At 31.0% G+C, this 23812-nt stretch overlaps 1 protein-coding gene across 2 annotated transcripts; it reads left to right on the top strand.

The window, feature by feature from the left end:
- The first annotated feature begins 4161 nt into the window (after nucleotides 1-4161).
- Nucleotides 4162-19012, top strand: LOC143066520 (uncharacterized). Of its 2 annotated transcripts, none has more exons than XM_076239428.1 (9): nucleotides 4162-4653; nucleotides 4899-5061; nucleotides 6734-6907; nucleotides 8614-8658; nucleotides 9981-10330; nucleotides 14516-14698; nucleotides 16308-16342; nucleotides 16709-17048; nucleotides 18568-19012. In XM_076239428.1, the coding sequence occupies exons 5-9, from the start codon at nucleotides 10114-10116 to the stop codon at nucleotides 18744-18746; spliced, it is 954 nt and encodes a 317-aa protein (XP_076095543.1). In that variant the 5' UTR covers nucleotides 4162-4653; nucleotides 4899-5061; nucleotides 6734-6907; nucleotides 8614-8658; nucleotides 9981-10113; the 3' UTR covers nucleotides 18747-19012. The 2 variants fall into 2 exon arrangements, with proteins under 2 accessions (XP_076095543.1, XP_076095542.1); XM_076239427.1 differs by having other exon boundaries at nucleotides 4162-4657.
- Nucleotides 19013-23812: the final 4800 nt, after the last annotated feature.

Genomic DNA, 23812 nt, shown 5'->3' with positions numbered 1-23812 from the left:
GCATAACGTATTAAAAATAAGTCTATGATACGGCCATAGGATTTCAAATGGTTTAATGTGTAAGTACAATGAAAGTTTTGACGTTTACTACATGATATTGCTATATTCTTTATGACAACGACCTTTTGAGGACTATATATTCTAAACACACTTATAGGACAAGGAAGTGCAGATCCAAATGTTAAATCGTCACGTGCAGAATTTGTATTACAAAATTAGTCACACGAAGGTGAAATCCTAAAATCAAACAATTTTCCTCAATCTTTTCACCGTTGTGTGATTCCCTTCTTTTTCAAAAATATATCAGATAATCTAGTTTAAAGCTCGTCAGTAAGCATAAACATACAAGCAGTATAATCTCTCTTGTGCTGAGTCAGACGCGAGGTCAATTTGTCTATTCATATTTACTAGCATCGATTATTTTAATACTTTATACCTATAAGGGACCGTTCAATATTTATCAGATGGATGGGCCGGTGCAAAATGGGGCGGGGCAAGCACTTTTTTTGTGGAAATATTTGGATGGGCAAGAACTTTTTTAAAAGTATTTAATGGATGGGCCAGAACATATTTTATAGGAAAAATTTTGCTATCAATTTTATTGGTTTGTAGGCTATTTCTTTTGCGGGCACTCAAAACAAGTCTCAACAAACTGGTAGCTTGGCTCATTTCGGTCAATTTTAAGGATTTAATTAAGGAATAAAAAGCTAGAATTTTCTGTTCAGACTATCTTTTAAATTATTTTGACCTTATAGAATACCAAATTGTTTAATAGTTTGGTGTATTGCGGTAAAATTTATGGATTTAAGTAATAGGTAAGAAAAAAAAGCTCAAATTTTTAGATAAGGCTAAATTCAGATAATGAACTTTCAAAATTTTTCTAACTTTTTCAAATCAACTTGGATTTTCCTAAAACTCTACAGTTATCTCATTCATATATTAATCTTATAGAATGCCAGGTTGCTTGGTAGTTAGGTGTATTGCTGTTAAATTTGTAGATTTAATTAATAGGTAAGAAAAAAAAAGCTCAAATTTTAAGTTTAGGCTGAATCCAGATAGTCATCTTTGATTTTTTTTATAACTTTTTTAAATCAACATGGACTTTTATAAAACTCTACAGCTATTTCATTTATATATTGATCTTACAGAATGCCAGGTTGATTGGTAGTTTGGTGTATTGCTGTCATTCGTATGGATTTAATAAAAAGGTTAAAAAAAAAAAGCTCAAATTTTCAGTTTAGGCTAAATCCAGATAGTCATCTTTAAAAAATTTTATAACTTTTTCAAATCAACATGGATTTTCATAAAACTTTACAGCTATTTCATTTATATATTGATCTTATAGAATGCCAGGTTGATTGGTAGTTTGGTGTATTGCTGTCATTCTTATGGATTTAATAAAAAGGTTTAAGAAAAAGCTTAAATTTTCAGTTTTTGGTTATTTCAAGATAGTCATCTTTAATGTTTTTCATAACTTTTTCAAATCAACTTGCATTTTCATAAAACTCTACTGTTATATCATTTTTATATTGATCTTACTGAATGCCCGGCTGTTTAGTACTTTGGTTTTTAGCTGTCATTTTATGGATTTAGTTAATAGGTTGAAAAAAAGCTACAATTTTAAGTTTAGACTAAGTTCAGATGGTCACCTTTCATTTTTGTTATAACTTTTTCAAATCAACTTAGATTTTCATATAACTGTACAGCTATCTCATTTATATATTGATCTTAAAGAATGCCAGGTTGTTTTATAGTTTTGTGTTAAGCTGTCAAATTTAGGGAATAGGCGAAAAAGGCTGCATCATTAAAGTCAAAAACATGTCTGCCTATATTTGCTAAAAAAGACCATATTAAATTTCTTTTTTGAAAAGTAGAATAGATAAAGGGATATTGATATTTGAACTATAAACATGTTCTGTTATTAGGACAATAATTAGTAATTCAGTATCTAATAATATGTTTACTAGTCCAAGAGTTATTGTCCCTTAATTTAAATTATTTCCTTTATTTTAAATCAATATTGTATTTGAGGCTGTACATATAAAATCAAATCTGTACATGTATATTCATACTGGTTTGAAAATCAATAAAATGTATGGTTCTGATACACACATAGATATATACATATAGAATTAGCTAGCACATTTTAAATTTTGAATAAAGTCTATTCTTTGATTTCAAGACATAAAAATTAAAAAACTTAAAGATAGAAAAAGAACCTAAATCATTTTTGATTGTCTTTATAGAGTTTTAGAGGGGCAAGGACTTTTTTTTATAGATTTTTTTAGATGGGCGAGGACTTTTTTTCAGAATTTAAAAGGATGGGCAATAACTTTTTTTATGAAACAATATTAAGAATGCACCGGCCCATCCATCTGATAAATATTGAACGGTCCCTAACTAAGCATATACTAAGTAAAGCAATCTAGGTATAAAATCTTTTGGTCCTGCACATTGTCGATACTTATTTTTTTTTGCATAAAACTATGTACAATGATCCTCGTATATACACTGAATCCGTTGGAAGTATGCTTAAAATCAAAATTACAAAAATACAGAAGTAAATTGTGAAGAAAATAAAAACGGAGAGGCACTAATGCAAACGAAGTTTTGAGTCGTCTGGAAATAATGACCTACCGATTAATTATATTTGTTGACCTAGGACTATGAACTAGGGTTTTCAAAAATGCAAATACAATATGATCGGTAATTAACCATTTCGATTGATTATTTGGTCTTTAAAATGATTATTTCAGCTCTATTTGTTATTTCGGTAGTCAATTTAAATTTTACACGGGAAGATAGAGTGCCTGAAGAGAACCAACGATCTTCTGTAAGAAACCTTACAATTATAGTCAATGGAGATTAGAGTGGGGTTTACCTCGATAAGGAGTTGAAATACTTTAAACACTCGGCCACCGATACTCCTAGTCATTTTACAAATCGCTCCGTAGTCTATATATCGCACGTCCTTTACAATAGTTACCAAAGGTACCAGAATTATAATTTTGTACGCCAGACGCGCGTTTCGTCTACATAAGACTCATCAGTGACGCTCATATCAAAATATGTATAAAGCCAAACAAGTACAAAGTTGAAGACTGATATGTTTGGACAGGTCCTTGTGAGGTGTTGATTTGATACTCCGCCATATTCGGATGTGTATGTCTTAAGCTTAACATTCAGTGGCTGTCGTTTGCAGTTGTCTGCCATTACTTGATTGTTTTACTTAAATACTACTAGTTTAGTCTCGGGTTTAGTTTGTTACCTGGATTTGTTTTCCCGCAATATATATTTGAACAGCAGTATACTACTGTGGCCTTTTTTTAAGAGTCATAAAACATTCAAAAAAGTTAATAAAACTGGTTCCCATTCATACAGCTATGCACTGTTATAATACTTAATAGGATAGTTCCTCAATTTGGAAGTTGAATAGTCCTATTTATATATATATTGTTGTATGCACTTGTCCAGTATTTCACATGGTTCAATTTAGCACCGCAATATTACTGACGCCATCATGAGTTGGTTGACCGTCATGGGATATCTGATTAATAGATACTACTATAACGATCCCTTTTCCCTATTGTTACCTATCGCTTGAAACTTATTACCTGGTTTGTAACATCTCTATTATAGTTTGGAAATACAATCAGCTATGTTGTTATCAATTTGTTTTCATTTCTTTGTTTTTAATAGGAATGTGATATGATTGCCAATGAGACAACTATTCACCAGGATTAAAATAAAGTGGTGGTCTGCAGTAATGAGAAACACATTGGTATTTCACTATTGTTTAACAATTGTGTTAACGTTTGAATTTTTTGATTTAATGATTTTTAAGTCCAATACACATAATATACGATAAAAATTCAATACGTTGAAGTTGATACTTGATTCTTATCCGGATATAAAATGATCAAATGATATATATATATATATATATATATAAGAAAGATTTGCACAATGATGATTTATAGCAACTAAAAGAAAAAATCAAACTTAGCAAATATTTAGTCAGATCTCTAAATGAAGTAATAGTATCCATTCTTCTTTATTTCAATTGTGAAGTGTTTAGTTATTACATAATACCGCGAGTTCTTGGTCCTTGTATCATACAAAAGACTCGAATGTCATGTGAATATATTTAACACGTACTGCATTTATACTATAACAGTTTCTACTTACAAATTGTGACTTGCATTCGTAGTTGTCTTTCTCGTTGACATTCAAACAACATCTTTTTATACCTATACATCAAATGGAACCCCCAAATGAAAAGATAAGTTTTGAAAAACTCAATGTTGGTGCATTCGGAAATAGTTCATACAATTAAGCGTATTCTTCTCCTCCAGAATGTTGTGGGAAACATTCAGATTTAAATGGATACATACAACCGATAAACGAAAACGGAAATAGAATATCTTCTAACCATGATTACTTGATAGTTCAGGGATCCATAAAAAGTAATTTGTCACCTAATAAGGAACCAGGTGAACCTCATAGTTGGCTACACTCCGGGGAAAACAAGAAAAAGGGAGATCACTGTGGAAACAATAAGGAATTCAGTGATCTTGATAACTGTCCATATTCAGTTATAGCAGATTCCAATATAAAGCAGCAAGAAGTGAAATTAAATTTTCCTCAAATAAAGTATGTAAGTGATATAATGGCAAAAGTAATGGCGATACGTTTGTTAAACTGAAAAATTAAATTTAAATTTCGCTTTACGTTTAGGTTTTGTTTTTCAATTTATTCTCATTATTTAACAAACGAATATATTTATACATGGCTATAAAACATAATTCATTGTCGTAATGTATGTTCTCCATCTGTTGGTATATACGCTGTGTATATATATATATATCTGTGTAATATAAAGACTGTTTTATTTATAGGTCGAAGGACCACTAAATAGTCCGGAGAAAGAAACAGAAAAGGCACTGAAGATTTCACGTTGCTCACCTGGCAAAATTGTTGCTTTTGTTATGATTACATTTATTATCATGACTGGCCTTGGCGTTGGAGCTTATTTTTTTATTCTGAGAAATATCAGCAAAGGTCTGTCTATTTTAAGTTGTATGTTCGAAACTTCAATTCATCTATGATTCAGTAAATATTGTTCTAGGTATTTCCAACTTTAAGGATATTCTTGATTTTAAAAATGTCATTAATATTTTCCAACAAAAGTACATTCGTACCAAATTAAAAGGGAAAAGTGATTTGTTGCTTTTTTTTCAAATACGTTACCGAAATATTGCTCGAGATCAACTTAACTTCATTAAGAACAGTTTAACAACAAAACTATGTGAAGCAGTATTACTTTTAAAATCGGTGAATAGGCATGTGTGTATTCCCATTAAACAAGTAGTGATTATATTGAGTATTGATGGTTAGGTGTGAGACAGCAACCAACCAATACACAACATTAACGACAAGTTTTGACAATGTAGGGCTTCATTAATATGTAGGGCGTCCTTTCACTATAACAATGAGTCAGACGAAAAAACAAAACCTATCACTTATATGCTAATAATTTGATTTTGGATGTAACGCTTCTTCTGATTGACTGACGTTGTTATGTTTATCAGCTCATAGACATAATTTTGTCCTGTGACCCTGACGTCATCAACGTTTTTTCATAGTTTACTCTGGTCTAAAATGAAATTTAGAATTAAATTATAAGAACTGGCTGTAATACTGTTTCTGTCTATTCGAAATAACATTAAAAAATGTGGTTCACACTTTAAATGACTTGCTACGCGGGTTATTCAGTGTGCACCACATTTTTTATGTTATTTCTTCATAGACAGTAAAAACATTACAGTCATTCTTTAATAAACACAAAGCTTTTGTATTATCCTCTAAAAACGAATTCAGATATATAAAAGACAACATCTAAAGAATTTGTTGTTAAAGGAGCTCATGGTATATTTATAAGTTAGGAATTGATTAGTTCTTTGGGATGTCAATCTATTTTCATTGGAATTTTAACTAAACCAGTTTTTAAAAAACCATGTTAACACAATTTTTTTTTAAATTTGGATGCAACGCGTCTTCTGATTGGGTGTCAGAACGTCGTTTTGTGTATCAGCTCATAGAGATAATTTAGTAACGTGTCCTTGGCGTCATCAACGTTTTTCATTTTTTATTCCTGTTTAAAATTAAATTTAGAATTAAATTATAGAAATAACCGTAATATTTTTTTTCAATCTTTTCGAAATAACATAAAAAATGTGATGCACACTTTAATAAAAAAAAAACGCTCGGTGGTTATTCAGTGTGCATCACATTTTTAATGTTATTTCGTTAGAGATAGAAAAAATATTACAGTCATTCCTTAAATATAACATAGACAAGGGAGTTTAAAGATATAGAAGTGGTTTTTTTTTAATGAAATACTTCATAATATATCTTGTTTTCTATGCATAATCAATCTATTCAAAGATAATGACTTAAACTTCAATATTTGGTACATTGAGATTTCCCAAGTTCCATATTCTTTTTTAAGGTGCCTCATTAAACTCATGATTCCTTATCAAAGCTTTGCGCCTAATTCGTGTCAAACACGTAGAATGTTCAAGAAGGACACTAGTCCTGAAAGTTATACTACTAGAATGATTAATGGAGAATCGTCAGTTGAGTGTTAATCTATATTCCTAACAAGCCTGTTCTAATAAAACAACTTAAAAGTAAAGAAAATGAATGGATACTTTATATGAATATTTTTCAGACGAGGAATCTGCTTCTTCTTTCTTGCCATCAGTATCAAACAAAACAAATTCGTCAACGACTTCATCTGTTACTTTTGAAACAACAATACGCAGTACGGAACCGTCAACATATACCACTTCGAATTCGGCTGCTTTGCTAACGACACCAACACACTATCAGGAAATATCATCAGGTACAGTAAAAAATGTTGACTTACAACTGGAAAATGTGTATCGATAAATCTTTTCATCGCTATATTAGGATGATTAAAATTTTGTATTATGCGTCTCTTTTGATTTTTTGTGTAATACAAAGTACAAATATTCACATGTTTGAATATATAAACTTGTCATTTATGGTTATTGCTGGTTAATAATTACATTAGATGTATGTTTCATTGTGATACTTTATTCTGATTGACTAACTGCACATCACGTGTTATTCCGTAAGCAATTGCATTGCGACGCATTGTTCAATAAAACTTTTCATTCATGATAACACGTGGTCCCACTTTAAAGTGCACAGGTGAATTAAATAAAACAATAATAAAATTCGTGCTTTCATGATCATTGCTAAAAAAATGTAATTATAAGTATTGAATGCTTCTTTTATTAACTTCATAGGGTTGTAAAAGCGTTGAACGTGCGCACATTTTTAGTATGAAGCGCTTCCGCGCTTCATACAAAATGTACTTCGGTCAACGCTTTTAAAACCCAATGAAGTTACAAAAAGAAGCATTCAATTTTTAATTAAGTTTCTACATGACGTCAAATATCACACTGAATGGAGTGTGATATTATACAAATATAGCCTTTGTATGAGGTGGATACAAGGATATATTGACCTGAAAGAAGTATATTGACTGAGGACGAAGTCCGAGGTCGATATACTTCTTTGGGTCGATATATCCTGTATTGACCTCATACAAAGGCTAAATTTGATATATTATTAATTTCCGACCATGTTTGTATCAATCGTCATTTAGGTTTGTTGGAACTTTATAGATATTAGTAATGATACATTGTCTCCTTGACAATAACAACATATTAGTTGTTATTTCATTTACTTTTTTTTGGGACATCTTATGTATTTGAAGATTTTTTTTTCGTCAAATAATTGATCACAGATATCATTTGTTTCAAAACGTTAAACAATATCCTGAAATTCATTACATGACGTCACAAAGTATATCGGTTTTTAGATAATCTAAAAATAACCGTGCAATATGCTTTTTGCCGGTCAATATGCTTTTTGCTATCCGCCGTTTTCTCTCTACCTTCGAAAATATAGTTTAACATGTGACTATCCCTAAACGAATCAAATTTGTTAAAATATACGAATTAATAATATTAATAAATGCGACGAAAATACGTTAAATTTGGCTTCAATACCTCCGTTGCAATTGGGATACGTGTTCTCGTATGAGAGCCGTTTTTTATTGTATAAATTACTTAATCTGGTATCAAGCGATAAAAATTCTCATTCGTTATGAAACTTATAAATATATTTCTTATATTAGTTTTTGTTAACTAACTGTGATTAAAGGACACACAATAAATACAGATATCATATTAATATGGAACAACCGAGAACAGCTCATGATTTTGTACATTTCTTTTGAATCATTGTTATGTGTCAAGTGGTAATTTCAATTTATGGCATGTCTATGTTTTAATTGAGTGCTAGTGAGGTTTTAATTCTCTGAGGAATATCATAATTTGCTTATTCTTTAGTTTTCTATGTTGTGTCATGTGTACAATCATTGGTGTGTTTATCTATTTCATTTTTAGCCATGGCGTTGTCAGTTCATTTTCGATTTATGAGTTTGACTGTCCCACTGGTATCTTTCGCCCCTCTTTTATATTTAGTCTTGCAAAGATCTTATCGATTTCTTTTCAGAGAGCAGCTTATTTCAAGCAACAAGTTCCACTATACAACCTCACTGTAAGTACCTAATTGTAATGCCAAAAACGGCTTATAAAAAAATTTACAGAACATAAAAATGAAAGTAGATTTCGTAATAAATGTAAATTATGTGAATGATGTCATTCTTTCCTTCTGTTTCCCTTTTAAAAGCATTTTATGTCGCAAGTATTATGTCACCACTGTTAAACATTAAATTGTTTGCTTGCCGTCGCTTACAAAAATCAATGTACCACCAAACATCACAATTGCTTAGTGAGGCTATCGTTCCGAAGATTTTCTGATCACCTTTACGATTTGGTATACTATTACAAAAAATCTTTATGAAAGATGACAGTTAATAATATGTTACCAATGTAGCCAAAGCTTGTTCCGTTTCTTTGAATGACCTTTAGTTTTCTCGTTTGAATTGTTTTACATTGTTTTATCGGGGCCTTTTCTAGCTGACTATGTGGTATGGGCTTTGCTCATTGTTGAAGGCCGTACGGTGACCTATAGTTGTTAATGTCTGTGTCATTTTGGTCTTTTGTAGATAGTTGTCTCGTTGGCAATCATAGCACATCTTCTTTTTTATATCAGCTAGTGCAATTGGTCCAAACTTTATAAAAAAAAAGGTTTAAAAAACAGTTCCTGCGATAAACAGTAAAAATTTTGGTAACCCCTTCAGTCTCAGACTCAATTATCACTCAAATAGTGTGTGTGCTGACGGACAGTATATTCTAAAATAATTCTAGTGAACGATATAGTTTTATTTTTCAATAACCTATCGTTAGGTGTTCCAAAGTGTACTCTTTTTTGGTACCTTGAATTGTGTTTCTCTAATTCAAATTCGAGTTTCCAGATTGCTTTGTGAGAGTTTTGTGATAGACCGTTGTTAAACACTTTGTTTTCATATAGGTGAATAAATATTTATACAAAAGTACGTATATTCTGTTTACATTATATTTTTTTCTGATTGCTAAATACTGTCTCACAAAGTGACTGTAGATTCCAAAGGGGTATATAAAGATTGACAACTAAATTACAAAAAAAAGCAAATGACAAAACATTAACATATTAAAACACTTAATAAAAAAAACTAGAATGAGCAACACATATTTCGTATCATCTTTGCATAATATCAAATGTGGCTGTCTTTCTCATCTTGTACAATTTTCTGATATTATAAGGTCAGAAATGTGGAAGTATACAATAGCAACTTTCACACCTTCTATATAATATCTGTCTAAATTGGGGAATGATGTATAACATGACAAAGTTTTACTTTTTATTTTTACATTACTGTTGATGTGTGGGTTTTTCTTGACACTGATGATCAAGATTCATCTTCCTTTTTTATAAAGGTTCGCCTACTGGAAATTCAATTTTACGACTACATCCTGACCAAATAGCTGATCTAGCAATTTACAGAGATTGGTTATTGCATAGTTGCGAAGCTGACATTGGCTATCCTGCGGCATTCTTAGCATTGAAATTATGAAGGCAGGAGATTTAGAGTTCAGAAAATTAGAAGTAACAATTCAAAGCTTAGAAGACAACATTACGTCATGCGAAATTCACAGAAAAATAGAATTTGGAATAGTATTCACCTCTGATATGGAAAAAGCTATCATTAGATGCAAAGTACTTAATAAATACTTCCCAGACACATCGGCCTTTTATTCAAATAATGAAACTGTTTCACTTATACCAGGTAAATATAGCTTATGTATGAAAGACGTAAAAAAAAAATACTGAACTCCCAGGAAAATTCAAAACGGAAAGTCCAGAATCAAATTGCAAAATCAAAAGTTCAAACACATCAAAAATGGACAACATCAGGCATATGCCATATGCAAATTAACTCAAACGAATAATTAAGAACTTAACTGGACTTATAGTTTTATTGAATGTTTCAATCTGCTTTAAGGTATTTGAACATTCAAATATTGAATGTTTATGCGATCTTGTACAATATTGACTAAGATTTTTTTACATTTTTATCATATTCTTAACTTAAAAGATTTTTTATTCCACTATTTGTTAGAATTAAAATGATTATGTTCCTTTTAAAAATATCAACTTACTTAAAATGTTTTTTAAAGAGGAAAAAACTTTAAAAAAACGTTTAAAGTAAGTTGATTTTCTTAAACCTTGTTTTCAATATTGTTTAAATAGGTACGAAAAATAATTTGATTTTAAATTGTCCGATATAATATTAAACATGTGTTGATATCCAAGCTTGTTATCCTATAATCATGGTAGGTATAGTGTCCGGCTAGGATCGTGGTTTTTCGAGTGATTTGGTCCATTTTTTTCGAGTGTGGTTCGGGCTTTTTCGAGTAATAAAACATGCGATAAGTTCAATTAACGGACATTTCGTAATTATAACAGATTTAAACTTTACTACGCATCTTATAATGAATAGTATATATGTTTTGATCAACAAAGAAGCTCAATTTCCTTGTATTCAATAAATAAATCATTGTTTGTTATTGTCCGGGTTTTTTCGAGAGCAACTATGAAATCGTCCGGGTTTTTCGACAAATGGTCCGGGTTTTTTTACAGAAAATTGAAGGTATTTTAGGCTTTAAAAAAATACTTTTTTCTAGTTTATAACTGTAATTAAGTGAAGGACAATATCATATATTCCCAATAAGTCATCAAAAATATATCAAAATGAATCTTTTTTCAATTTAATGCAAATACTCTGTTTGGAGAGCGTTATACAACTATCTTCAAGTGTTCATTTAGAAATAACTTGCTCCTTAACAAAACGGTGTCTAGAACATTATGCAGGGATCTCATATTCATTTTAACTTCATTTCATGTTACTTTTGATTTTACAGTTAATGCTATTTCTTGTGGTGAACTCCGGAGATTAATTATAGAAACCTATTAATAAAAAAACATAAAAACACACACACTTAATCCATTCCATTTCATTATCATTAAAAACAAAATTTGAATAAAATTTCAGATAAAATCAACAATGATATGAATACATGTGGGTTCATTAGCCCAAATATGATCCTTTAGCAATGATAGACAAATACAAAATGTGTATATCATAATGCTTTCACCAGCTAGATTGTCCAGTGCTTCTAACGACACCAGGATCACCATTTTAATGTCTTGATTAATATTCAAATTTTCTACATTTTAGACCCTTTTCTTTTACTGAAAGGAAGTTATCATGGTGTTTCGTTGCTGTATGACCAATTATTTTATTTGTATAATCAGAATCCTGCTCACAGTTGTAGCATTTAGTCATTTTCAGTTTTCATTTCTTAAACAATAAACTAAATAATACCAGATACAAAACAAATAGATCATGAAATATCTAAGATGTATACTTTTTTAAGAACATACATCTCATCTTATACAATATATGCATGTACGTCTCAATTCGAATAGTCTATGCTTATGTTCCGGACCATATGAGTATCAGGACCATACGCGTATGGTCACGACCATATGCGTATTTTCATATGGTCAAACTGTACGCGTATGGTCGGACCATATTAGATAGATATAGGAAGATGTGATATGAGTGCCGATGAGACAACTCTTCATCCGTATAACAGTTTATAAAGATAAACCGTTATAGTCCAAGGTACGGCCTTCAACACAGGGCCTTGGCTCACACCGATCAACAAGTGCCCAAGGGGAAACCCAATTTGGAACCATATAGGTATATCTTCTCATATATGTTATGATGGTATGATATTAAACCCCTAACGGGAAGGGTTGTGGCTAATATTCATATAATGAAGACATAATCTTTCAATCAGTTTAATTGAAGTCTGGAGGTGGCATGTCAGTTAACTGCTGGTAGTTTGTTGTTATTTATGCATTATTGTCATTTTGTTTATTTTCTTTGGTTACATCTTCTGACTTTGGACTCGGACTTCTCTTGAACTGAAATTTAAGGTGCGTATTGTTATGCGTTTACTTTTCTACATTGGCCAGAGGTATAGAGGGAGGGTTGATATCTCATAAACATAACTAAACCCGCCGCATTTTTTGCGCCTGTTCCGAGTCAGGAGCCTCTGGCCTTTGTTAGTCTTGTATTATTTCTAATTTTAGTTTCTTGTGTACAATTTGGAGTTTAGTATGGCGTTCATTATCACTGAACTAGTATTTATGTTTATTTAGGGGCCAGCTGAAGGACGCCTTCGGGTGCGACGATTTCTCGCTGCATTACAGACCCGTTAGAGACCTTTTGCTATTGTCAGTTTTATGGTCGGGTTCTTGTCTCTTTGACACATTCCCCATTTCCATTCTCAAGTTTATTCAATAGAAACGATTCAATAATACAATAAATGTTTGCATAACAACGACGGTTACATAAAATGTTCTAATTTTATAGTTCAAAAGCTACACAAAACAGCAAAAGTTACAAGTTGAAACCCACTGGATTTCAATTAATTATCTAAGTTGGGTGTACTAGTATAATTATGTTTTCTGTCCGTCTCTACTATCAATTATTAGACTCTTTATCAGATCGATTTTTTTTGTCAGTTAGTTAAAACAGTTGAACACTTGCTTAACAGTTCATTAAGACATTTTTGGAAGTTATCTTCCAAGTCGACATTTTGCTGTTCAGTAAAAGTCATCCCATGAGGTCCAAAAACTTATATTACCGGAACAATCACATTAGATTGTTGGCATCACGGATATATACTGTACATGCAATTTATAAGATGTTAGAAAAAGAATATAGACAAATGAACGATACGTGTTTCATGATAAAATGCAAGTGTTGATACATTTTGGGCCTTGAAATTTGAGCCTTTATTTGATAGTTTTTAAACGTTTTTAGCTAAAAAGAATGTGTATAATCACTTGATAAAAAAAAGACACACTCGAAAAAGCCCGGACTGCTCTCGAAAAAACCCGGACATAAAAAACTGAATTTACTCTCAAAATGTCGTTTTCAATGCAATAACAATTGTTTTTGTAAAGTGTCTGTATATGAAAGGATATATAGATTCCATGTCTGCATTTCCGTAGACATTTGCATTGGTATATGTAAGAAAATGGCTTTATTCGGTATTTTGGAATAAAAGCATTTTAAGGCTTAATTTAACTTTTATAACGAAAAGCAATGTCAGAATGATACTATCTTTATATCTCAAATGCTTACATATCATGTACAACCTTGTTTATCAAACTCAAGCTTCTTAATCACGTCTTGTTACAAAAGAAGTCTGTTTGTTTACATTTTTGATTATATTCACTCGAAAAAAAAGTGGTCACACTCGAAATAGCCCGATCAAATCACTCGAAAAACCACGATCCTAGCCGGACACTATACCTACCGTGATAATGATCAAATTATATATTCGTATCTTGTTGTATGGAACAAAAGATGTTTTTATTGCTCGTCCAAGTGTTCTTATTTGTAACTATTTTTCATTCTATCAACAAAAAAAAGTGAAAAGTAAAAAGAAAACACATCTTTAACCTATGAAAATATGAAACTCCTCGTTCTTGGTACTGTTTTGTTAATGTAGTAAACCAGTGATTCATAAAATTTCACTCGAGAATGCTGTAGATATTTGTCCAATTCCACACTTTATAAATATTCATCTAAATTTCTACTTAATATGTAATTTAAGTATAAAAAAACAATAATTAAAAAAAAGAAATTGTAGCGAGCATGGCGAATACATGATATGCCAAAACGTATATAATACGTTATTAATAATCTTTATACATTTGTCATGTTTGCAATGAGATTTTTTTAACCATCTGAATTGTCTTTCTTTGAAGAGAACAGCATTTGTAAGTCCTCACGTAAATTTGTGACACTTCCTCGTTAAGAATTCACTATTAGATCATATCTTTTAATAATGGGGCTGCCTGTATGTTTATGACGATATATGTATTTCAGGTGATGCATGCAAAGACAACACTGTCTACAAAAGCATCCGTATACATCCAACAAACTGTCATTATTATGTAGAATGCCAACATAAAGAACAATATGGGCATGCATGTCATCACAATCTCTGTTTTGGAATATATTCAGTTGATACCTGCAACTATTGTGATCTCGTAACATGTCCAAACACAAGTAACAAAGACTTAGTTATGTACAAAACAAAACTTTTAAAGTTGTAATATACAGGGAAACAACGCATTATGTAAATACATATCTATATTTATATATATATATAGTTAAGCAGAATTATTTTACTGATTTTGATTACTGCAAACAAAATATATTCGACAAAAAGGTGCATCACTAATCAAGTTTAATTTTTAATATGAAACAAAGAAATTCAAGTTTGCATGTAGAAAATATCGACCCATAAGGTTGAAAAAGAAATAAACAATTAGACACCAGGGGCCTTGTTTTCGAAAGTATCTTATGACTAAGACATGTCTTAGCATGGTCTTATGACATGTCATAGTCGTAAAATATGTTTTCAAAAGTGTCCCAAGTTACGATTTGTCATAACTGTTATCATAAACTTAAGACCCCTCACGACTGACTTGTGATGGTCGTATGATTGTGAACTAAAATTATAATTACTTTTCATGTATAATTTTATGTTAATTGCAACAACATCATTTGTTGTGTTTCTCAGTTATCTAAATAGTAAAGATTTTCTTTTTCTCAACTACGTAAATTAAAATTTGAATCTCCTGCGACATACAATTTGGAATGTTTTCTAACTCATAGTTTTTGGATAATAAATATAATACATATTTCTTTTCTGTTATAGTACTATTTTAACGGATTTGCACGGGCATTCGTTAAGCGGGTACTTGATGTACTGAATCTTAAAATTATTCACAATTAAATAACAATGCATGTATGATAACACGTAAAGGCAAAGTTCAAGATTGATTATGTATTACAAACTAAATTCAAACAAATTAGCAACTCAATATGATATTTCAATTCCTATTTGTATGAAATTTCATGTTCATTATAATGAAAAAAAACAAAATATTCGGAAATATTAAGAATGGTAATAATTAATTATATATTCATACTTTTTCATTTTTATATGTTTTAATTTATATTGTTTTAATCATTATTTAAAATAGTAGAAAATAATGTTCACTTATGACCGAGTCATAAGAGCATTATAGCCATGACTTTCTTAAGACAGCTTTGATTTACATCATATGGCATATCATATGATAGTCATAAGATGATCATAAAATATGTCCTAAGATATATCTTATGACATATCTTATGATACTTTCGAAAACCAGGCCCCAGTATTATGATTACTTCTAAAGTATCACAGACAAACAAAAGATAAGACTCATAATCAGTAGATGTGCAGAAAAATACAATACAAGATCAGAGCGCTATTTATACTGTTCCTCGTCTCGATAACACAGTGAGAACTTTAACACGGAGCAAACACTCTGACCTCAATGTCTGTTTACGATTTGAGCAGAAATCTTTCAACTTGACGATCGCGCCATAATTGTTATTCAAAGGAATAATCCATTGAGAAATATGAACAAATAAATCTGGAAAAGAAATTAAGCATAAAAACCACGCACATGAGAGCGTGCACCTCACACACGGAGCGACTACATATTCTTACGTTTAAAACAATGTACGTATTTAGTAATGATAGTTTTTCATTTTTCGGTTTTATTTATCATAAGAAACATTATTGAACATACCTTTATATGATTACTTTTTTCCTTTGAAGATATTTCCTGTTCTACAGCGACAACAAATCAGAAGGTAATATTTAGATAAAAGTATCGATTTGTTTCTTATATGAAACAACATGTTTTAATAGCAAAATGCATAAAGACCTTTGACAAAATAAGCAATCACTAACGAATTTATTAAACATACTAGTATTGAAAAGATAGGCAAAAGACACTAGAGAGACATTCAAAATCATAAACCGAAAATAAACTGACAACGCCATGGCGAACAAAGAAAAGGCCAACAGATAACAAATAATACACAAAATAAACAAAACATAGTAAGACTAAGCAACACGAACCCCAACAAAACTGTTGGAATCTGGTGTACATAAATAATCATCGAATATCATTGATCTGAGAACAGTGCGTTTGATCCATATTTCTCTTACAACAGAAAGCAGTGAATATGACAGTGCATCCTGATCAGATAGCTGGTCTAACTTCTCCAAGAACTTCAAACCTCCATACTTGCACCGGTGTCATTGGCAATCTAACTGGAGAAATCAAGGTTGAAATACAGTTGGAAGGAAATGATGATTATCAAAAGATTAGTCCAAGTTATATAACCAAAACGGAAACAACTGAAAACTGTGAAATTATAAGAGTCCTAAAGTTTTGGATTGGATTTTCTGTGGCTATGTTCAACGCAACCATTAGATGTAAAGCAACAAATGGCCTTCATCCGGACGATGCACCAAAGTATTCTAACTATGAAATGCTTTCCCTGGTGTCTAGTAAGTAGAAATGTACAGGGGATAATTTATCAATTACATCAAATTAAATAGCTAGTTGTAAAACAAGGTTTAGTCCTCTATTTAAGAAAATACTTGTACCAAGAAGTTTTTCGTTCGTTTGATGTGTTTGAGCGTTAACTTTGATTTTGCTATTTGATCACGGATTTTTCGAATTTTCGTCAGAGTTCAGTATTTTTGTGATTGACTCTTTATAAATGTAAGTTTAAAAAAAAAGACAATTTGATTCGTAAAAACAAAGACCTTATCATACGCTCAAACACATTAAGCAACTATCATATTTCTGACTTGGTACTTGTATTTCCTTATGGAGAAAATGGTGAATTAAACTTGCTGTTATAAATTGTAGGTAGCTAAACCTTTCACTTGCAACATTATTCTTATACGATTTACATTATTTGAAATCCTTTATTTTGATTGGTTACAAACCTTTCCGTTGGTAAGTTTTTATCTCATTTTGTAAAGACTGTATCCTCCAGACTACTCTCACTATTCTCACTAGAAATACTTTGTATTAATATCATACAGACTACAGACATTAACGAACAAGATTGCTGCTTCAATTAACGTTACAACAAAAGATAATAATGCATCTATCCCATTGAACTAGAGATAAAGGATACAACAGATACAGTTAAGTCGGCCTCATATCTTGACTTACATCTAGAAATTGACAATGAGGGTCGATTGAAAACAAAACTTTACGACAAAAGAGATGATTTCAGCTTTCCAATTGTGAACTTTCTATTTCTAAGTAGCAACATTCCAGCAGCATCTACATACGGTATATATATCTTCCAATTGAGACGATATTTCCGTGCAAAAGTTTCCAAATGGTGAAGTTGAAATCATCTCTTCGTTAATTTTACGGACGCCATCATGAGTTAGGTGACCGTTGCGAAATAACCGTTTCACAAATGATATCGGATATTTTCCTTACGTCGTAACTACAGTCCTTCCCTTTCATAAATGTGACCTACCGAATAAGACTATTTACCGGATTTGTTATCTCATAAACAACACGACGGGTGCCACATGTGGAACAGGATCTGCTTACCCTTCCGGAGCATCTGAGATCAACCCTAGTTTTTGGTGGGGTTCGTCTTGTTTATTCTTTAGTTTTCTATGTTGTGTTATGTGTACTATTGTTTGTCTGTTTGTCCTTTTCATTTTTAGCCATGGCGTTGTCGGTATCTTTCGTCCCTGTTTTTTAAGCGTTCTTAACAATTGAAGGTTGTCTTAAAAACGAACATTATGAGTGCATTCATTCAGTTTGTAACAAACAAAATCTGTAGTGTCTATTTAAAGTCGTGATCTTTTTGTCTGTTTATATGTCTTTTTTTATTTTTTTTAACTTGATTTGTCTAGTTGTCTCTGTATATAAACCGTGTTATTATAAAATCTCTACCTAGAAATGCTTTGTATTAATATCATACAGAATATACATTACAATCTATTTTAACTTCTCATTATATTATGTCATGTTAAACTATAATTTCAGGTGACTTTTGTAACCAAAACATCAACGGAACTAACAGATATAATCACCCAACAAACTGTAACAGATTTGTAACTTGTGAGGAGAAAGTAACCTATGTTCACGCATGCCCAAGTCCTCTTTGCTATAATTTAGAAAATGATCAATGTGACTGGTGCCATAATGTAAAAACTTGTACATAATGAAACACTATAATTGTTTAAAGTTTCATACGAGATCCATTGTATACCTCTTGCTAACAGGTGTTCTAAAAAACGGTATATGTTTGAATATATAATACAGAATTTTGTTAATATAGATATTCAAAACAGAATGAACAATTCTCTCAGTCGGTATTGCTACTTATACATTAGCAATTTTAACAATTTTAGATACTTGTACATTGTTTGTATTAACGCTGTTTATCATGTTTGTCTAAACAAAGATATGTAAATTTGATTTAAAAGTATTTTTTTATTGATGAATAACATAAATGATATAAAGCATAAACTTCGATTATACTTTAAAACTGCTTTAAACTTACATGTTTCGTTTATAGCTCAATTTGCTAAAACTATGCCTATCAAATAACAAACGATTGCAAATAATAAGACACGTTTGCAACAAAACTTTTCTTATTTTTCTGTTTGTGCTTTTCCTTCAAATGCTAATTTCTTTTAATTCAAATCCAATGGATATTCATCCAGTTTATGTATTCATTATTCATTCTCCTCTTATATTCAATGCGTTTCCATCGGTTTTGGTTTGTGTCCCGGGTTTTTTTTTATCGAGTTTTGAACATCGGTATACTACTGTTACCTTTATTTATGTATAATCCTTGTTCATGTTTAAAATAAAATAATATAGCGAATTCAGTGTCAAAAGTGACTGGTTTATGAAACTAACTTGAAAATACCTGTTTGATATTGTAATTACCACTATGTATTGAAATATGGTCAACTTTGTAATCCCGGGTCCGTATATAAACTCCTACCTAGTATCCTTGTAGCATTAACGAAACCAATATTACTTGTTACTTTCTACATTAAACGTCTGTTCAGTTGTGTCAAGGCCTGAAACTAAATATGCTAAAATTTCCGCTACTGTCCTGAAATAATTTGCCAAAACTAAGATACAGGCCTGCATGTATCGTTAAAAATGCTATGATGTTGTTCATTTTTCAAATAAAAGTTGCACATGAAATATAAGAGAATGTTCAAATGCCAATTTGATGGCATACGGCTGTTTCTTGAATATGACAACAACATAAACGTAGATGTTTATCTGGTATTTTATAAGATCGATATGTCCCATCACAATATGTGTCTAAAACTTCATATTTTGTAATGTTTGCTATAAAAGAATGTATGACGTCTTTCCCTCAATTCCAAAACTTTACTTTAGTTTGATGCAGTATTTGAAAGACCTAATAATTTGGACATTTTAATGAGGTTTTTTTTTTCATTAGAAAATATTCTAAGATTATGGGAAAATATGAATAAAATGAATTATTGGGAAAACATCATTAAGACCATTGTGACAATTATATATTTGATAACTAATTATATTCGTATTCAAATGAATAAAAAAAATAACATAGATAGTTTTCATCATAAGGAAGAAATTTGTTTTAAAAAATAAATGATTCGAAAAGGACAAGGTACGAAAAGGCCCGTTTTTGGCCCCCCTATTTTCTCATTTTTCAAATTCTGTTTTGGAAAGCTATTTATCACGTTAAAATATTCCCGTAGGTTTGAAGTTACGTCGATTTAAAACGCAAAAACAGTGCTAATGACATCGGAATGAAAATATCTTGGGTCACCTTGGCGCAGGCACTTAATAACTAAAAAAAATTGTACAAAACACCTGAAAAGAAAATAATAATTACAATATTTGAATAATAACAGAACGTTTACCCCCCTCACTTCACCCAGTTGCTAAAATAAGTAGTTTTGAAGTTCATCCTAACAAACTTCAAGCATTTATGAATATTTTAACATAAAAAGTTGCTTTCAAAAACAAAATTTGAAAAATGAGAAAATAGGGGGCCAAAAACAGGCCTTACCGTACCTTGTCCTTTGCTAGTCAAACTATTATTTTCGTTTGTTTCAAATTATATACAAATTAAATTATCTAAGTTCTTTCGATTCGAGTTGAGGCTGTTGTTAGTCATTCACATTTGTTAAGAAGCGCTAACAGAGGATTTTGAACTGTAAACTTTTTATGAAATAAAATGAAAATGAATCAATCGAGGAACTTTATAATGTAATTGTGATACTTTAACTTTTGCAAATGTAGAAACGTGATTCATATTTAAGGAATGATTATGATATCAAAAAAATCAACTAAGTTTAACTTTAAGTATATAAAACAATGGGATGAGGTAAGATTGTTAATGAGACAACTCTCGATCAAAGAACAAATAACGTAGAAGTTAAAAATCATATGTCACCGTACGGTTACAAAAAACAATAGCAAAATACATACAGCATTCAAGACAATACAATAAAGGCCTCCAAAAGATAATGAAAAAATAATTTAAATGACAGAGCTAATGGCCTGCATTGTGTATAGGACAATATACAAAAACAAATATGATATATTGCAACATGCTCGAACCATGGAAATAGTTTCCTGACTTGTGACAGGCACATAACGAATGTGGCGGGTTTAAAGCCTTTCATCAGTTGTGACAGGCACATAACGAATGTGGCGGGTTAAAAGCCTTTCAACACTTGTGACAGTTGTTCAACAGCACAACAATAGAACAATATTTACAAAACAATAAACACAGTTAACTTATTGGACAAAGCATTATAGGGGCAGAATGTAATTGAAGGTCATGAGTGCCAACATTTCAAACGATTATATTAGGTCAATACAAGTTTGAATTTAGCTGAACAACACAATTAAAATCGTTTCGCTTTTCTTTACAGTATCGTCTTACTGGTATGTATCTAATAACATTTAATCTTAATTAAATTTCTAAAGGTTTGTGATTTTGTGTTGGAAAATCCGGTTTAGGCCCGTTTTCTACGTAGTTTTAAGTGATACTTAATACTCAATACTTTCCTGGGCCAATTCAGAACGTAGTTTCTACAATAAGTCAAATATCGCTTTGACATTTCCATTTGTTAAGTAACTTGATATTTTTAACGATATTGACGTTTAATACATGATATTGATATATCCTACCATGACAACCTCCTTTTGTAAATATTGTTATTATATCAAAAGTTTGAACCAGGAAGTTAGCATTTAAATGACAGAACCATACTTTTTATGATACGATCTATGATAACTCATCGATCTTTTGAATAAACTTATTCTTAAAGAATTGCAATTTAACACCCCTGTAAAATCTCGGAATGTTGTTTTCATCGGCACTTTTATGGTCCCACGTCCGGACAATGTTATGTACTTATATTTTGGCATTTCAAAATCAAATGACTGAAATAAAAAAAAATAGTGAACCCCCAGGAAAGTTTAAAACGGAAAGTCCCTTTTTAAATGGCAAATAAAGGCAACAGTAGTATATATACCGCTGTTCAAAATTCATTAATCGATAGAAAAAAAACAAGTCCGGGTTACAAACTAAAACTGAGGGAAACGTATCAAATATAAGAGAACTACGACACTGCAGAGACACAACACCGAAATGTTACACACACAGAAACGAACTATAATGTAACAATGGCCATTTTCCTGACTTGGTACAGAGCATTTTATGACAAAATGGTGGGTTGAACCTGGTTTTGTGGCATGCCAAACCTCCCGCTTTAATGGCAGTGTTAATTTGTTTTGGTGCTAGATTAAACCCTATTACAAAAGGGATACTGCAATCGAATTTAAAGGAGATGTTGTTTATAGAATACTTTGTACCATCACATTTGGTCGATACTTATATTTTGGAGTCATACAAGATCATGTTTTTTTGTAAAAAAAACTAATGACATATTTATCCGTTAAAATATGTTTCAGTCTGATAATCATGGTTTATTTATTAGTTGAATTTGACTTTGAATTAGGATTTTAATACATGCGTAACTTCAAATACATAATCAGAAATTATTCATTGTTAAAGTTTTGATACTGTAGATCCAAGCCCTTTTTTTTTAACTTTTTTATAATTGGGGTTTATGATAAACTTAGCTTTCTCTATTTGGTAGTTAATATGGCTATGCACACGGTCAATGACGTTACAATCTAATTCCTTCGGTTTACTCGATGCTTGAGTATGATAACTGTCAGCTAGACATACAGTCAAAAATTTCTATTGTTGTGGTCAGATTTGTTAACTTACACATGTACATGTATGCGCTCTTTTGTTTATTTATAAACACGAAGAATCTATTTTACTTCATGGGATAACTTTGCTGACAGTGATGTTTTAAAACATCTGAACATAAATTACAATTTCAATGTCTGTAATCACGGTTGTCTATGTATTTCGTCCAAGAGGAGGGATACAAGTTTTCGAAAAAGAACACGGGGCACCGAACTAGACCCTAATAATCAATAAAGTAAAAAGCGATTACAAATAATCAAAAATGTAGTGCAGAAAGTTTCGACAAATGACATACAGATCCAACTAACTATAGTTATAGTTTCACTTTAAATGCTTGCCAAGCATGAATGTAGAAAACCGTGTTACTTTTTCATCAACAATTACTCAGGGTTTTAAACCTTCCAGCAAAGTTCCGACTGTATCTATCTCACGTATGAATACCGTCGATCCAACGCCTTTACCAGTAGCAAATGCTTCTGTGAATCAAAACAAGGTATTTCCGGTCAGGTCTTATTTTAATACTCTTGATTATGTTCGTGATAATTATACATTACAATTATGCCAACAAGTCATTGTCGGAGTTCTTGAACCGATAAACAAATTCAACTCGCATTCAATTTTAACACCGAATCAACAGTTTCCGAAAATTGAGTTGGTGTTACAAACCGTACGTTGTGAGAATTTATTAACCCAACCCAGATGAGTTTACCAAACATTTTTTGACAAATTCCAATATTTAACATGAAAAACCAACTATTACAAATGTCTTAACATGTATTTCTTCTTCCGGACTATGAAACACCAAATAACCAAATGATTAAAAAGAAATTTGACCAATTTAAACGAAATCAAACACTTGACAAATTTATCATAGTTTTAAAAAATATTTAAAACAAATTGTGTCAAGTATTTCCAAACAGGAAAGAGAAATAAGCTCATCATTGAAACTGTTAATAGTGTAGCCTGAAAAATGTTTTGAAT

The sequence above is a fragment of the Mytilus galloprovincialis genome, chromosome 3 (assembly GCF_965363235.1).
Source record: "Mytilus galloprovincialis chromosome 3, xbMytGall1.hap1.1, whole genome shotgun sequence".
Lineage (NCBI taxonomy): Eukaryota > Metazoa > Mollusca > Bivalvia > Mytilida > Mytilidae > Mytilus > Mytilus galloprovincialis.
Note: the sequence above shows the minus strand (reverse complement) of the source record. Positions and strands in the feature narration are given on the sequence as shown.

Coding starts and splice junctions, on each gene's coding strand:
- LOC143066520 (XM_076239428.1), top strand. CDS start 10,114: ATGAAGGCAGGAGATTTAGAGTTCAGAAAATTAGAAGTAACAATTCAA. Junction 10,331..14,515: donor AACTGTTTCACTTATACCAG/GTAAATATAGCT, acceptor TATGTATTTCAG/GTGATGCATGCAAAGACAAC. Junction 14,699..16,307: donor CGTAACATGTCCAAACACAA/GTAACAAAGACT, acceptor TTTCCTTTGAAG/ATATTTCCTGTTCTACAGCG.